General features: G+C 39.0%; 1 protein-coding gene across 1 annotated transcript; it reads right to left on the bottom strand.

Moving 5' to 3' along the window:
* Positions 1–145: 145 nt before the first annotated feature.
* On the bottom strand, positions 146–13,559 carry gsk3ab (glycogen synthase kinase 3 alpha b). The gene is made up of 10 exons (XM_065261134.2): positions 13,193–13,559; positions 10,998–11,185; positions 8,468–8,551; positions 8,239–8,349; positions 7,959–8,089; positions 5,257–5,461; positions 3,730–3,825; positions 2,630–2,816; positions 2,008–2,085; positions 146–1,896 (listed from the first exon to the last, which is right to left on the bottom strand). The coding sequence occupies exons 1-10, from the start codon at positions 13,365–13,367 to the stop codon at positions 1,829–1,831; spliced, it is 1,323 nt and encodes a 440-aa protein (XP_065117206.1). The 5' UTR covers positions 13,368–13,559; the 3' UTR covers positions 146–1,828.
* Between the last annotated feature and the right edge of the window lie 1,827 nt (positions 13,560–15,386).

Raw genomic sequence — 15,386 nt, 5'->3', positions numbered from 1 at the left:
TGTTTGTAGCACATAAAAAATAATAAAAGTAATAAATGCTCTGTCACTGATTTGTAATATATATGCATTAATAAAAGTTAATATTGTTTAAACAAAATTTTGAATTTTCACATTTAAAAATAATTTAACCCACAAAGAAATGGTATAACTTTATTAATGAGTTTATTATTTATACCAACAAACAAAAACATTGTTTATCTCTCCCTCTCTCTCCTTTAACCGTTCGTTTCTTCACTGATGGGTCGAGCAGCCTGTGTGTGGTAGTGTGAACCTGCCCTGTCCAGAACATTTCATCGAATGATATTCCAGAGTTTGAGATATGAACATTTCACCAATGACATCACACACAAAACCCCTCCCCCATCAGACTGTTAAAAAAACTGAATCAGACAGCAATACAATAAATAAAACGATCAGAATTAACACTGATGAGGAGGGGAGAGGGCAGGTGAGGAGAGAGAGTAAGAGAAAGAGACTGAGAGATATCAGGTAAAAACAAAATTTTGTTCAGTTTTGTCTTCCTCCCTACACATGGAGAGGCCGGATGAAATGTTATGTACAGCTGAATGATGAGGGCACAGGAGAAAGCGACAGAATGGGCTAAGAGAGAGAAAGATGGCTTCTGCTCTTACCAGCACTATCCCACTAAAGGGAAAAATCAAATTACAAGGACAACAGAATAACAATAACAAAAATAACAAAATAAAAGGTACATGGCATTTACATATAAGCAATGAGAGACATGGATAGAAGAGGGATGAAAGAAGGGAAACAGCTCCATTTGTGAAAATGTCTCATTTGCAAAGTGTTTTTTTTGGGGGGGGGGGTTTATGGTATATATCTAGCTCTTGGAGGGAGCTTGCTTGCGCATCTCTGTTAAAACCATGAACGTACTATAGTACGCATGGTAAAATCAATTTATATAAACACATACTCACACACAGGTTTGGATTCTTAATATACAACTGTAATAAAATAAAATGGCTAACTCAACTATTGATGGAATTGGCCTGTGTGTGTGTACATGCACGAAAGTAAAACCCCAGCAAATTTTTATACTGAAACTGAAGAACAAAAACCCCAGGCAAACCCTGCCTCAGCTTATCCAAATACCTCCTTAAAAGAAATTAAAACACAAGAGTGTGCAATGATTACTTAAAACACTAGCATACATACACACTTTAAGACACTCAACCCATTTTAGCTCATATCCATCTCCACTTTTAAAGAGAAACACATTCTCCGGACACACATCTGGACTCGATCACTGACTCGATATCACGCTCACTGCTTTATAAAACACATCACGGTCCTTGCTTCTGCCCAAGAACACATAAAGAAAGCTAAAATGTATCAAAGTTTAAGAACAAAGTCGCATAAAGGACTAATCTAGGTCAATAATTAGATATCATTTGCTTAAAATGTCGAATGGATGATAGTTGAAGTGGCAGAGAGAGCAGTAACTGTGCGGTGCTCTTCCTGCCACCAGGGGGCAGAGACACCCTAACAAGCCCTTCCCTGTCCTCAAACCTAAAGATGACCATAATCAGCTCACAGCAGAAACAGACATAGAGCCATGAGCTGAGATGCGTGCCGATTTTAGTCAACCTCATTATCTCCTCCTGTCATCTCCTTGGGCATCACACACTTGATTCGTAATGGGAGAAGATGACTACACGTAACACAAGGTGACAAGTGTGAGTAGGAGCAAGAGAGAGGGAGCAAGAGAGACGTTTGGAGCTGCTGTTGGAAGGAGAGAGGAATGAAAAAGCAGGGATGAGGAGAGAGGGGATAACATTGTGTGATAGCAGTAATGCCAAGGAAACAATTAGGTGTTGTTGCTCAGGGGTCCCGGTGCTGAGCTTGACTGGGCTGGACCATCTGAACCGCTGCCCTCTGTGGAAAAAAACACAGTTAATATATTCCAGATCAATCTATACCGACTGACAGAGAAAAGATCAATCAAAGACAGCGATGTAAGGCCTGTACACTCATGGCGGTCTGTACCGTGTGAGGCAGGTGTCGTCTGCGAGCGTGCATGGGGAGGAATGAGAATGGAGTTCAACTGCGGTTGAATAGACAGCTCTGCAGGAAAAGGACAAACAGACAGACAGACAAGTTAGTGACCCATATCTGTGTTTGATGTTTCGACTGTCCTAGACAGCTAGATGGAGGTTTTTGGAACATGGGTACGACAAAATAATTGGAAAGCTTCTTAAACTGTGGGCAGCATTTGAATGGGGAGATCTCATTGTGTCTAAAACTATTTGGCCAAAAAACGTTTTTCAAATGACAGAGGTGAGGAAAATTTAATAATTAATATAATTGCAATCAATTACACCAACTATTTGCAGCGTTTGAGTCTTAACTGACTAAAAATGCCAATTAAATATTAAATACAGAAATTCTTGAAGATGTTACTGGAAAAAGTTCCTGCCTTTGAAGAACATCTCAGATCAGTTACTCAAAAAAATTGTATTCTGGTTAAACCACTGCTGTAAATATATGTAGGCAGGTTTTGATAAGTCCGCACATAGACTTTGAGTGTTCTAAAACGCTTTTATGATGCATGTATGAGGAAAAAGGGCTGAAGCTGAGGAAATGTGGCAGTTCTCCCAGCTTAACTCACCCACAGGGCTAAAGTTGAAGAGCTGGGGAAGTTCTCGCCCGTTAGGCAGTCGGGCGTTGGGCTGGCGCAGCTCATCAAAGAAAGCATGTGCGCAGGCCTCCAGCGGCGAGAGACGGGTCACCGGCGTGTACTCCAGCAGACGAGAACACAATGAGATGGCTTCGGGAGGAGTTCTCGGCTTAAACACCTAGCACAAATGGACACTATCAACGTGACGTCATGTTTGCCGCACTAAGCAATTTTCCTGTGCCCACATACTTTGTAAAAATAAACCTATGATTTTCAGGGATCAATGTTAAGAATTTTCCTACTGGCCTGGATGGGCTAGTGGTTCAGGTTTTTACTGGCCCTGCCAAAATTTTCAATGGCCCAACCAAAAAGCACTAAAATAAAACAAGCCTGATAATTGCTTTTATTGTTATTAACCCATGTAGCCTTAAAAAAGGTTATGTGGTGCCAATGGGGGCCCCAGTTTTATGACATTTTATGAAATACATTCATTTATCATGAATTCTGTGTAATTAAACCTAAAAAAAATAAGGCTACTAACCAAAAGCACTACTTATTGTATAATTTAATGTTATTTTATTAAAATGTTGAGTTTTAGAACAGTTTCTGTCACAAATTTTCTTTGGGGGCCGCGAAAAGAATGCACCGTACACAAGGGTGGCCACTCACTGTAAAAGTTTGGGAACCACTGGCCTAGCTCATACCTTTAAAATATTGTCAAAGACAACTAAACTGTCAGTAATAAAATAAGAACAATTAAAATCGCACAAATAAATACAACAAAACAAACATGCTTATGAAATAATTTTCAGATTGATCTAACAGTACCGGGCCATCGGGCTATCCTTACTGTCGAGCCCCGATTTTACCATGATATGATCGACCATGTCAAAAAATTAAAACACACATTCACCTTTGTTCTGTACTAAATTCTACTTTATAACATTTTTACAATTCTGATATATAGGACAAGACAGGAGCCTGAAAATTAAAAGATGCATCCTTGGTTTAACCCAATGTCAAGTCTCAAAAATGTCTGCGATCCAACGGAGAACAGCATAGCTGCAAGTGTAGTAAGATGTGTGACTCACCTTTGTCCAAGGGTGTGCTTTGATCTGTGGGAATTTAAACTCTGTGTAGTTGGGGTTCATCTCTCGGATCTGTTCTCTTGTGGGGGTCCCCAAAACCTACAACCAGACAAAGAATTAAAACTCTGACAAAGTTTATGGGGTGGTGTCCGGACAGTGATTACATTTAGTAGACGCTTTTGTCCAAAGCGACTTACAAACGAGATAACAATAGAAGCAATTAGAGCAACACAAGAACAGCAATACATAAGTGCACAAGCGCTTGTCTCATCAAGTCAAACACAGTATATACTAGGGGTGTAACGGTACGCAAAAATCACGGTTCGGTGCGAACCCCGGTTTTGAAGCCACGGTTCGGTTCATTTTCGGTACAGTAAGGGAGAAATGCAAACATTAAACTGCAGGTTGTTTATTACTATAAACTTTTTTTTTACAATTTGTTTACACTTTTTTAAACACTTTTTATTAAAATATAACATATAAAATATATATAAAATGAAAAAATAATAAATAAAAGACTACTGCAAAGTTCTTTTTTACATTATTTTATAACAGTAGGTAACTCTTTTCTTAACCTTCTCTTAAACTTTTTCTACTAAAACCTTGAACTAACAAATTCAATTCCTGAATACATTTATGAACTATTAGCCTACATTTTTGCCACCAAAAATTTTCTGTTTTGATTTATTTTGGATTGTTTAACCTCACAGTATTGAACCATCTCTGTATAAAAATAATATTACTGCTCTATGTGTAACTGCATAGCAAGCAACATGATGATATACTTATTATACACTCATTTTGAGATTAGTGAGCTGCATACATAGCCATCTTTGATCTTTTGCACGTTTCTCCTAATCTTTGCTTGTGTCGTCAATGTAAGCTGTGACTTTACTTACGAACCCCTCCGCACCAGTAGCAGCTGAGTAACAGCTGAGTAAGCCCGGGTTACAGCTCTTCTCTGTCCCGACCAGCTGATTGCATTGTGACAATGATATGATTGACGTGAGGTGCAGATGAAAAATCTGATCATGCATGCCTTATTCTCGCTGTCACAGAAAGCGTAGCAACGAAAGACGCGCATCCTCTCACGCATTTTGAAAGAACAAAGCAGCGCGTTGACACGCGTTTAACATGCGCTTTTAGATACGACACGTAAACATTTACATCAATAATTAAACGGATATACAACTAAGTAAATAAAAATCTTTCTGCGGGCCGAACTATGTTATATGTTTGACAGAAGACTTGCGCTGAACGCGGAGACTTCCGCCACTTAATATGTTCGTGCGGAAACCCACGTATTATGTTCCGCACAGGCGCACACAAAATGCATTCGGCCATTCGGTGCACGTGTGCACCGTGCCGAAAGCCCTGAACCGAAACGGTCCGGTTCGAATACACGTACCGTTACACCCCTAGTATATACATAGCCAAGGGTTAGTCTTTTTGTCAGTCTAAAGATAAGGATAGAGAAAATTAGCAAGAGCGGAAGAGATGGGTTTTTAGATCTTTTCAGTATCCACTCACCTTAATGATCTCCACTAGCTGGTCCACTCCACTGTCACCGGGGAATATGGGTTGCCCCAGCAGCAGCTCTGCTAATACGCAACCAGCTGACCATATATCAATGTTGGACGTGTAATCTGTGGCTCCAAATATCAGTTCAGGGGCGCGGTAGTATCGCGAACAGATGTACGACACATTGGGTTCCCCACGAACTAGCTGCTTTGCACTGTGAAGAATAAAACAAAGGGAATTACACAGAATGCCAACAAGTGCAAATTCAAGGAAAAGGGGTAGCACACAAACCTTAAATATTTAATGCTGGTAAACCATATGCAGTATAAAACATCAGCTGATGCAGCATTTATACCACAAACAAGTGTGTTTATACAAAAAAAATTCAGAATTATGATGGATGCCCATCATGAGAAGGCTGAATAAACGGAAAAGCCTTTGATCACATTGTAATCTACCAGGGCGGCCGGTGACTGCTTTTTTCGAGGGCGCTCGATGCGAAGTTCGTCACAACATGTATGTAGCCAATCATGTATAGATCCTTTAATTTTTAAATGTGTTCTGTGCTTTGAGAGATCCTGGGTGCATCACGTGTCATGCCAAGATAAATGCTTGCTGCATATGCGTCTAAAGGGTTTATGGTAAAAGAGACGCTCGCATTTGCCGGATACTCACATAATCTCATGTGTAATCCGAGTTTACTGTTAAGGGAGTGTCTTGCGTGTATTTTGTGAACGGGAGTGTCTTTTATTTCATAAACGGTTTTGACGCGTATGCAGCAGACACTTATTTTGACAAAACATGTGATGCATACTGGATCTCTCGACACGCAGAACACATATTTTGGAAAAGAGAACCACACACGGCACTCCGAACACTTATTTTGAATTAGCGCCCCCAGGATGAGCACAAGAGCACATGAGTCACAAGCCGCCACTGAAATCTACACTGCAAACCTTTTGGTAACTACATATGTGACCCTGGACCACAAAACTAGTCATACAGATTTTCTTTAAAACTGATGTATGTATGGTTTGTTAGGATAGGACAATATTTTGCCAAGATCTGGAATCTGATGGTGCAAAAATCCTAAGTATTGAAAAAAATCACTTTTAAAGTTGTCCAATGGAAGTCCTTAGCAACTGCATCCACTCACAAAAATTTAATGTAGGAAATTTACAAAATATCTTCATGGCACAATATCTTTACATAATATACTTATGATTTTTGGCAAAAGAAAACTTGCTTAGCTTAGCACAAAGAATGGAAGTGAATGGCTCCAGCTAGCAGTGACAAAATAACGCCAACATTTTCCTAGTTATGTTTTGTGATTTGTATAGTGACACCATGTACAAATAACAAGGTCATATGAGACACAGCCATCTTTTAACAGTATACATACTGGGAACTATATTTTCAGAAGGCGAAGCACTGCTACTTGGGCGGAGTGATTTGCTCGCAGCACCCGAGAAGCCACCCTGGTGAGGAGCAGAGAGTTCGGTCATAGTTGTGCAAATCACGCCGCCCAAGTAGCAGTGCTTCACCTTCTGAGAATATAGTTATTCTCAATATTCTGAGAATATAGCCATTCATTCCTGTCTTTGTGCTAAGCTAAGCTACAGGGGCTGCGTGAGACAAAGTTACAGCAGGCACAGAGATGAGAAAGGTATGTATGGACTTATCTAACTCAGGGGGATACAGTGAATAAGATAAATTCCAAAAATGTGGGCGAGTTCCTTTAATTTATAACTGTTTGCTGCAGTCCTTGATTCTGATTGGTCTATAGCTGTCTTTTATTTACAATAAATCACAGCTATGACCGCTACACCCAACATTTCTGTGCATCACTGCACAGCACCCTTAGCAATGTAAACTGTTGTTCAGTCGGCCAGCGACTATTTTTTAGCAGAAAGCTGCATTGATACATATTTTTTGCTTTGTGCCTAACAATGCTCTTCAGTCTAGGGCTGGGACGATTAATTGTTTGATTCTGCCTGCTATGGTTCTCAATGAACTACAGTGAAAGGCCAATACATCCAAAAGCCAGATGTTGCTCTTGTGCTGAAACTCAATATGCGACACAGAAGGTCCTGAAAATGCCTATAAGCATATTTATATCAGGTTCTAGGTATTTTCATGACAATAAAGATTATTTATAAAGATTATGTTTGACCAGTCAAATGCATGTTATAAACATCTTAAACTCACATTGATTTTAGATTGATAAGGACTTACTACTGCCATAATACATGAAAGAGCTGTGCAAACAACACCTTGCAATTCAGAATCGATTTCAAACTTTTTTAGACAGGTATTATTAGTATGAATCGTCCTAGTCCTACTTAAGTCGTGACTTATTCCACGAAACAGCATAGCCTCTTGTACCTTATTGTTTACGTAAAAGAACGGCTAAGTCAAACATTACTCAACTCCTGAGGAATTCACACACAGCGACAGGTTTCACCGAGCATGTATAAAAACATGACTAATTTCACAAGCCTTAAGTACACAATCAACAATACAGAAAGCAGAACATGACCCAAATCAGACCACTTGGCTTAAATCCAAACAGACAAACATATATCTAGGATTAAACTGCTTGAAGGAATATGATCACCAGATAAGTGACTGAGTTCACACAGACATACATATTCTATACAAGGATGCATTTCTATAAATACACGCCAGTGAGCACAATGATTGACACACACCTGCCAAAGTCACACAGTTTGAGTACAGCTGTGTCTGGGTCCACCAGGAGATTCTGTGGTTTGATGTCTCTGTGGCAGACACCTTGGGAATGAATATACGCCAGACTGCGAAATAACTGATACATATACACCTGAGAGACAGAGAGAAAGAGAGAGAGGGAGAGCGAGCAAATGGGTGGATGGTGCGGGTGAGACAGGGGAGGAGAGAAAGATGTTATTGTTTATTGTGGACATGTGCATAATGAGCACAGTTGCAGCAGTCAGCATTACACAGACTTACTTTGACATAGATAATGGGGATGGTGGTCTTAGACTTGTTAAAGTGACGTGCCACCCTGTACACGGTTTCTGGTACAAAATCAAGCACCAGATTTAGATACACTTCATCTTTCTGGGGGGAGAAACAAAAGATTGAAGATTTATTCATCAAATTATATTGCTGCATCAAATGTACAAGCATAGAAATAACCATCATTTTTAGTTTAAATATTGGAGGAAAGAACACAAACCTTTTCTCCACTGGAGTAGAAGAAGTAGCGTAGCCTGACAATGTTACAGTGGTCCAACTTCCTCATTATCTGTAACTCGCGGTTCTAAAGAGAACGAAATGATGTGTGAATAAAACCCAAGATGCAATATGGAAATCTGACATCTATCTTTCTTATCTAATGCATTCAGGTGTGTAAAAGTGCACTTGAGCAATCCTCATTTAAAAGTACATCAGCAATAAAAGTGGAACTGAAATTGCCCTATAGGATTGCGTGATTACCAAAGCACAAAAGCTGCATATTAAATCATTATATTCCTTTTTATGCTTGTAGGGAAGTAGGGTTGTGCCGATAGACGATAATGTAGTGTATCGACAATAGGCAGGCAAATGGCCGCTAGCGAGCTTTCATGACGATAGTTGGCATTAGTTATTATTTTTATCATTATAGTTTCACATTAACATGCGCATTGCATGCTTTCCCTCGCATAAGAGAATTTGTGGGCTTCACTTTGTGCAAGAGAGCTTGTAACGTGCTTGGATTCCTTCTCGCATGCACCTAGACATGTAATGCACGCGTCTTGGACTCTTGCTCGGACCTTAATGTGCACGACATGGACTCCTTCCGGCATCTGAACTTGTAATGCACATGACTCAGTCTCTTCCTCGCAGATGAGATTGTTATACACGAGGCTCTGACATTTCCTTGCACTAGAGAGGTTGTTAACTGGGCAAGGTTTAAAACCAGCGAGTGTGTTGTTCCCACTCCCTGGCATGCAGATCATTTCAGGGCACCTGGGCTTTAATGACACGCTCAGATTAATGGCATCAGTTTTCAGAAAGTTGCAATGATGACAGTGTTGCCCTTAGAGTAAATCAGCTTTTTTCCACCAATCAAGTTGTTTGTTAGAAATAAGTAGGGCCGGGCGATATGGCCAAAAAATTAGGGATGCCCCGATACCACTTTTTTGGAATACGAGTACGAGTACTTGCATTTCAGTACTTGCCGATACAGATACCGAGTACTTAATAAAAAACATGATTTAAATTTACAGGTAACAGCTTTAGTCATATAATTTAACAAAAAAACAAGGGAATAGTTTTCCAGTTTGTTGTAAACTCTGCCTCTTTGGACAACACAAGAGGCATTAACCCCTTACACGCCGCTCAAACATAGACATTTCTCAGACCGTGGTATCGAGGGACTTTTAACGAGTACTTTAGAAAATGTGGTATTGAGGCCGATACCAGTATCGGTATCGGTGCATCCCTACAAAAAAATGTATCACAAAATTTTTTTTCCATATCAGTCGATGTCGATAATAATCATGTTGAATGACAAATCTTTATTCCTGTCAAATTTAAAGGCAGATTTTTGCTCCTGAATGAAAGTTGTAAAAACCAGACTGTTAATTAAGGTTTTAAACTATATAAAAAAATTTGACGTGATAAATACCAATTCTAAAATCTTGTTTTACTTTTCAGGCATCTGTATTAAGTGTAAATATATTTGTTATGAAATTAACATTTCTGACACAGAAAGCAGCAGGCTACTGTCACTTTAAAACACAAAACAGACTGCTTTACATTTTAAAATACTGATAAACATCCATTTGTTTATGTCCACTTAAACAAGACGGAAAGCTTAGTTCAGTGATCACGCGTGTGTTATACATATACGAGCTATACATGCTGATAAATAGATGTCAAGAGTGTCCCGTTGCTGTGGGAACGCACAGTCGCACACTCATACAGTAATGTTATATACACTGCAGTGGGGGATCTGGTTTTCCCCTCAGCTTTCCTGAATTTGTGAATGTCCTGTAAATAAAATTTTAACGTGTGCGTGCGCAAGGCAGGTGCTGGAAGAAAGTATAGTACACTGAAAGTTACCTATTTTGCCTGCTGTGTTCCAGGCTTTGACAAAACCTGTTTGCGCGTTTAACATAACACAAAAGGAAAATGTTTCTGCGCATTTGGATTCCGTGATTCTGTCCGCGATATCCGCAATGCTGAAATAATAGCACTCTAAACGAATAACTGGCCTCATTTTGCTCCACTTCTTCAAGTCCGACACTGTGATTGTAAACCAAGACCGGAAGTGCTTGCGCAGCGTTACGCACAGTGAGTCAACGTTATAGATCACTTATTGAACTGTCATTATTGTTTTATCTGAAATATTTATATTGAGAAAATTATCGTTATCGAAATATTGCCCAGCACTAGAAATAAGTAAAAAAATTAACAAATATATAAACGAGTGAACTACTGCCCCGCCCCCTGATACAATCGTTTATCGGGATCTTACAGGCTGACGATAGGACAATCTCACAATGGGGCATATCGCCCACACTATAGGGAAGGGGTGCAATCTGTTCTATCTGTAATCTAACCCACATTCACGATGCAGTGTTTTCACACTTGCTTTGTTTAGGAGGTCTGAAAGTGGGTTACAAATGAAAATTGTCATTTTGGCCATTACAAACATAACTTCGGCACAGACATTCGTTTTGTGGATTCACAAGATTGTAAGTGACTAACACACATCTTACCTTAAACCTCTTATCCTGAAGCACCTTCTTTATGGCAACCATTTCCTGGCTGTCAATAAGTCGGGCCTGGTACACCACCCCGAATGAACCATTCCCAATCACCTTGATGTCCGTGTATGAGACTTCCTGAGGGCGGTCGGGACCTTGCCCTGGCGTGGCTACTACTGTCGTCACCTTCCCACTATCTCCTACAAGTGCAACAGACAAAAAAATTATCACTTGGAATGCAAGGCCTTTTGTTGAAAAATCTGATCATTGAAGTGGAATCAAAAAGGACATTAAGGGGTGCGGAGACACATACCATGTCTTTTTAACCTCTGCCTTTCTCCATGAGGAGTTATGTAGCGTATTATAAAAACCCACATGAATTTGAAAACATGTTAAATATAGCCCAGTCAGCAGACTCCAGACAGGCTGATCGATTATTCTGGCGTTTTAACAGCTAGCCTACTCAGCTCCATTATGTTTTATAAGCAGCTGTGTTATCAACCTGGATCGGAAACAAGGCCTTCTTTAATGGATCATTTGCTATTTATTGGTCTTATCCTACCCAAACTGGCTACTGTTAGTCATACTCATTTACAGTTAACTAGAAATCTAGCATCATTTAGTTAGCATTATTAAGTATTTATCATTTTACTTTATTATAATAATGCCTATTAGATGTATTTGTGTTTTGTACAGAACTCCAAATATTTCCACACAGAGATATATTTCAAACTGAAAATGAAATACAATGGATCATGAAGCAAAGCTTGTGACGGGCAACTGTAGGAACACACCCTTAGGTTGTTTGAACAAAGATGGGGGAAACGCTAAAAAATGTTCTCTACTTATGTTCAAGAACACACCTGGATAAGAGAAACCGCCTGGAGACATTGTGCCAATTTGTCTTTCAATTACAATCAGTGTTGATTTTGAGAAGAAATGACAGATTCACAAAAACAAAAGCCTTTTGTATATCATATCACTATTCACTACCTTTGCTTTCTTTATCTTTTATCTTCTTGCATGGCAAGACAGTATTTTGGTGCATGACAGAAATCAGTTGATTTAAGTATTTTCCATCAGATCAGCACAGTTTCTGTTGTCACCATGTAAGTGAATCAAGACGTGCCAAATATCCGCATTATAATTTCAGTATGCAGTCATTCAGTGGGCAATATGTCATGCTGTTTTAATGGTCAATCTTAACCAAACCACTAAAGACGTAATTTTTTCAAAGTGGACAATAACAGCAATGGTTGCTGTGTGTTATAACTACTGGTTCAGGGTTTTTCCTCATAAGATTGTGGGTTACAGGCGCGTATATACACCTAACAGATCCTCATATTACTACTAGTTGTAACACCCATCACCACTTCTCATGGAAACCGTGCAGTCAGTACCAGTGCATATGAAAATTTACTGCTAGCACTGCAATTCATTGGAAATCATTTACAGAGGACCAAATTAAAAGGTTTATTCTTCTTAGGAATTAAGCAGTCATTTAAACTGTGCTACTCAAACCTTTTACTTGAGCTCACAATTACTCGATGGTAATTAAGAATACGCCTGAAATTATGTATTATATTGCTGTGCAATCGGCGGTTGTTAATAATAAATATGTGTTACGTTGTAACTAATGATTCTGTCTGTTTTATTATACAGAAACTAAGCTAACAAATTATCCCTGTCTTAAATTGTATAATTACCCGTCAAAGTAATGTTACGGAGTCGGACCATAAAGATGCGTTTAAAACATATAAAGACACACAGAAAGAAATACTGCAGGAAAATAAAAAATTGAAACCCCAATCCGTAAAATGCAGCAGCGCTTACCGAGCTTTGTTAGCAAACGAGCACATCTTGAAATTCAACGACGTCTAAACATCTATTCAACATCGAATTATATTTTAAAAGAGGCTTTGTAAAGACGTCAAATTGATGCGGTGTTTTTGATCATACCAGATGTGTTTAACACAAACTCTTAAGCGTACATTACGAGCTAATGAAGTTAGCGCAATCAAAGCCCTTGATCAAAAACAAGCTCGCGTTAGCGTAGCCAGTTAGCCGCCTAAAGTAGGTTAAAGCGATCGTGGAAATAAAGCAAATTAACGAACATCATATTACAGGGTCCACAACATTGCCATTTTCTGGTGTATTTGTATCACATTTATTGTGAAATTCGCATGATGTCATTGACCGGTACTTACTGCCCAGCTTTAAGTTCCCGAAACCAGACGAACTCCCGCCTGAGGCCTGCGCGCCCCCCGGTTTTCCTGAAGAGCTTCCACCGGCGACGGCTGTTCCGGTAGCGGCTGCAGCGGCTCCCGGGACCCCCGGAGGCTCAGCAAACGAGCTTGTCCTGGGCCGCCCGCTGCCGCTCATTTCGGGTTGCGAGTGTGCCAGAGCGGGGGTAAAGTGTACTGGTAGACTGTCCCAGGCGCGTTGTTGATATGCCAATTTAGACAATAATAATCGTTAAAAATAAAGATTGATTAACTACAGTACGGGTTATGTTGTGCGCCTTCCCTTTCTTCTGTGGCTGGGCAACTGGAGCTGACGCACAATGACGCTCGGTGCGCATTGTCTTCTGGGTAATGAAGTTCAATAACTTGCATGAACAGATACTGCAGCACAACAAGCGCTCGAAAACACGATACAATAGGGATTTTATGATATACAAGTAATACAGTAAAGATAAAACAAGTACACAACGCATTGCATTGACATCAGCGGAATAGTGTTACATTTTGTGCTGGGTTAGTCCTACAATAAGTCTGATCCATTACAGTAACATTGCCTATGAAAACATATCTAGTTTTTACAGATCCAAACCAGTTTTAGGAGGTTTTAACAATAGTCTGACCTACAGACTTTACATGGCCTTAAAATCAATGAAGTTGTTTTAACGTGGTTTTAAACCATGTGTAATCCTCAAAAGCAGCTCAATGGCAATAAAAGAACCATAAAGTTTTTAGGGCATCATTTATTCATTTGGATCACACAATGTTTGTCAAAAAGCTACTGACACTATTGATCGGTTCAGTTATGAAAAATTTACTCATGTCCTCACATAGATTTTCTATCAATACGGTTGTCACTACCTGCAATTTTCTGGAGTTAATAAGTATGCAATTGTTACTCAGTTGGATTAAGCACGGCAAGCCAAGGTGACAACCGAATTTAACTGCAGTGTTTAGGAGCCATTTGGAACTAGTTAGATTTCCAGCTATATGCATGATGGATGACCTAGTATGATTTTCCATTGCATTTATACAAAGATACTTTGGTCTGATGTCGAAAATTTATTACAGTTATTAAACTGGGTGGGTCACATATAATGATATATGTTAATGATTGTGGGGTAAAAAAGGATAAAGCATATATTATTCAATTACTGGTGGTAATGGGAAAGTTTCATAGACATAAAATGAAGTGGTCTGGTGGTAGGCCAATTTTTACATACAAATAAACCCACAACATTTATTTAAGGGGAGTTTCTTTTTTGTTCTCTCTGGCTATTTTTGTGTTATTGTTTTTATTTTGATTATGTAAATCATTTACATGTGTATAATGGCATTAACTTTCTTGTTGTTATGTTCATATGCAATAATAAAGGACATGGTATGAGTGCAGGCAAACAATATTAGCCAAAGTAATGACTTATTTCACCCTAACTCTTCCAGTGAGTTGAGCTAATGGATCTTTACTCAAATCCCATTGAATTCATAAAAAATCATGATAAAATCTCTCCTTTACAAGCATGGAAAACAATTAACAGAGATTTAAATGCTTTCATATTTAAACACAGTAACATTGTTCATTGATGTGCCTTTAACAATGTTAGCTAGAGAAATGAGCTGACAACATTGCAAGTCTTTTTGATCAATTTATTAACAAATGCACATTGTTTTCAGTCCAAACTGAAAACAACTTGCACTGACATATCTTAAAGCAGTAATTCTCAAAGTGTGGTCCGCCAAACCCCCCCAGTGGTCCGCCAAAAGATGACCTAAACTAGGCAAGTGTTTATACAATCGTCACTTATTTAAATAGATTTTTAATGCACTTGCAAAACTGTGATATCAGTTCTTGCCATTCTGTTTTAATAACGTAAAAATGGATCGGTGGCTAAACCAAAGAGGGGTCAAAAGAAAAGATCAAGCGTCAACTGAAAGCAGCTCAAATCCACAGATCTATTAGTTTTGTAATGTACTAGTTTTTGTTTCATGTGTAAAATCCCTGTAATTTCAGTGATTTTGGACATTAAGGGAAAAAAAATTTCAGCATTTTATTGTTACCATAGTTACAACCATAGACTTCATATACCCACCACCTCAGTTTTAAACTAATGGCTCTTTGGAATGACACTAAGTGGGACCTAGGCTGTTATAGTATGTTTAA

Source organism: Paramisgurnus dabryanus, chromosome 13 (genome assembly GCF_030506205.2).
Source record: "Paramisgurnus dabryanus chromosome 13, PD_genome_1.1, whole genome shotgun sequence".
NCBI lineage: Eukaryota > Metazoa > Chordata > Actinopteri > Cypriniformes > Cobitidae > Paramisgurnus > Paramisgurnus dabryanus.
This window is presented reverse-complemented; position numbering and strand designations above follow the sequence as displayed.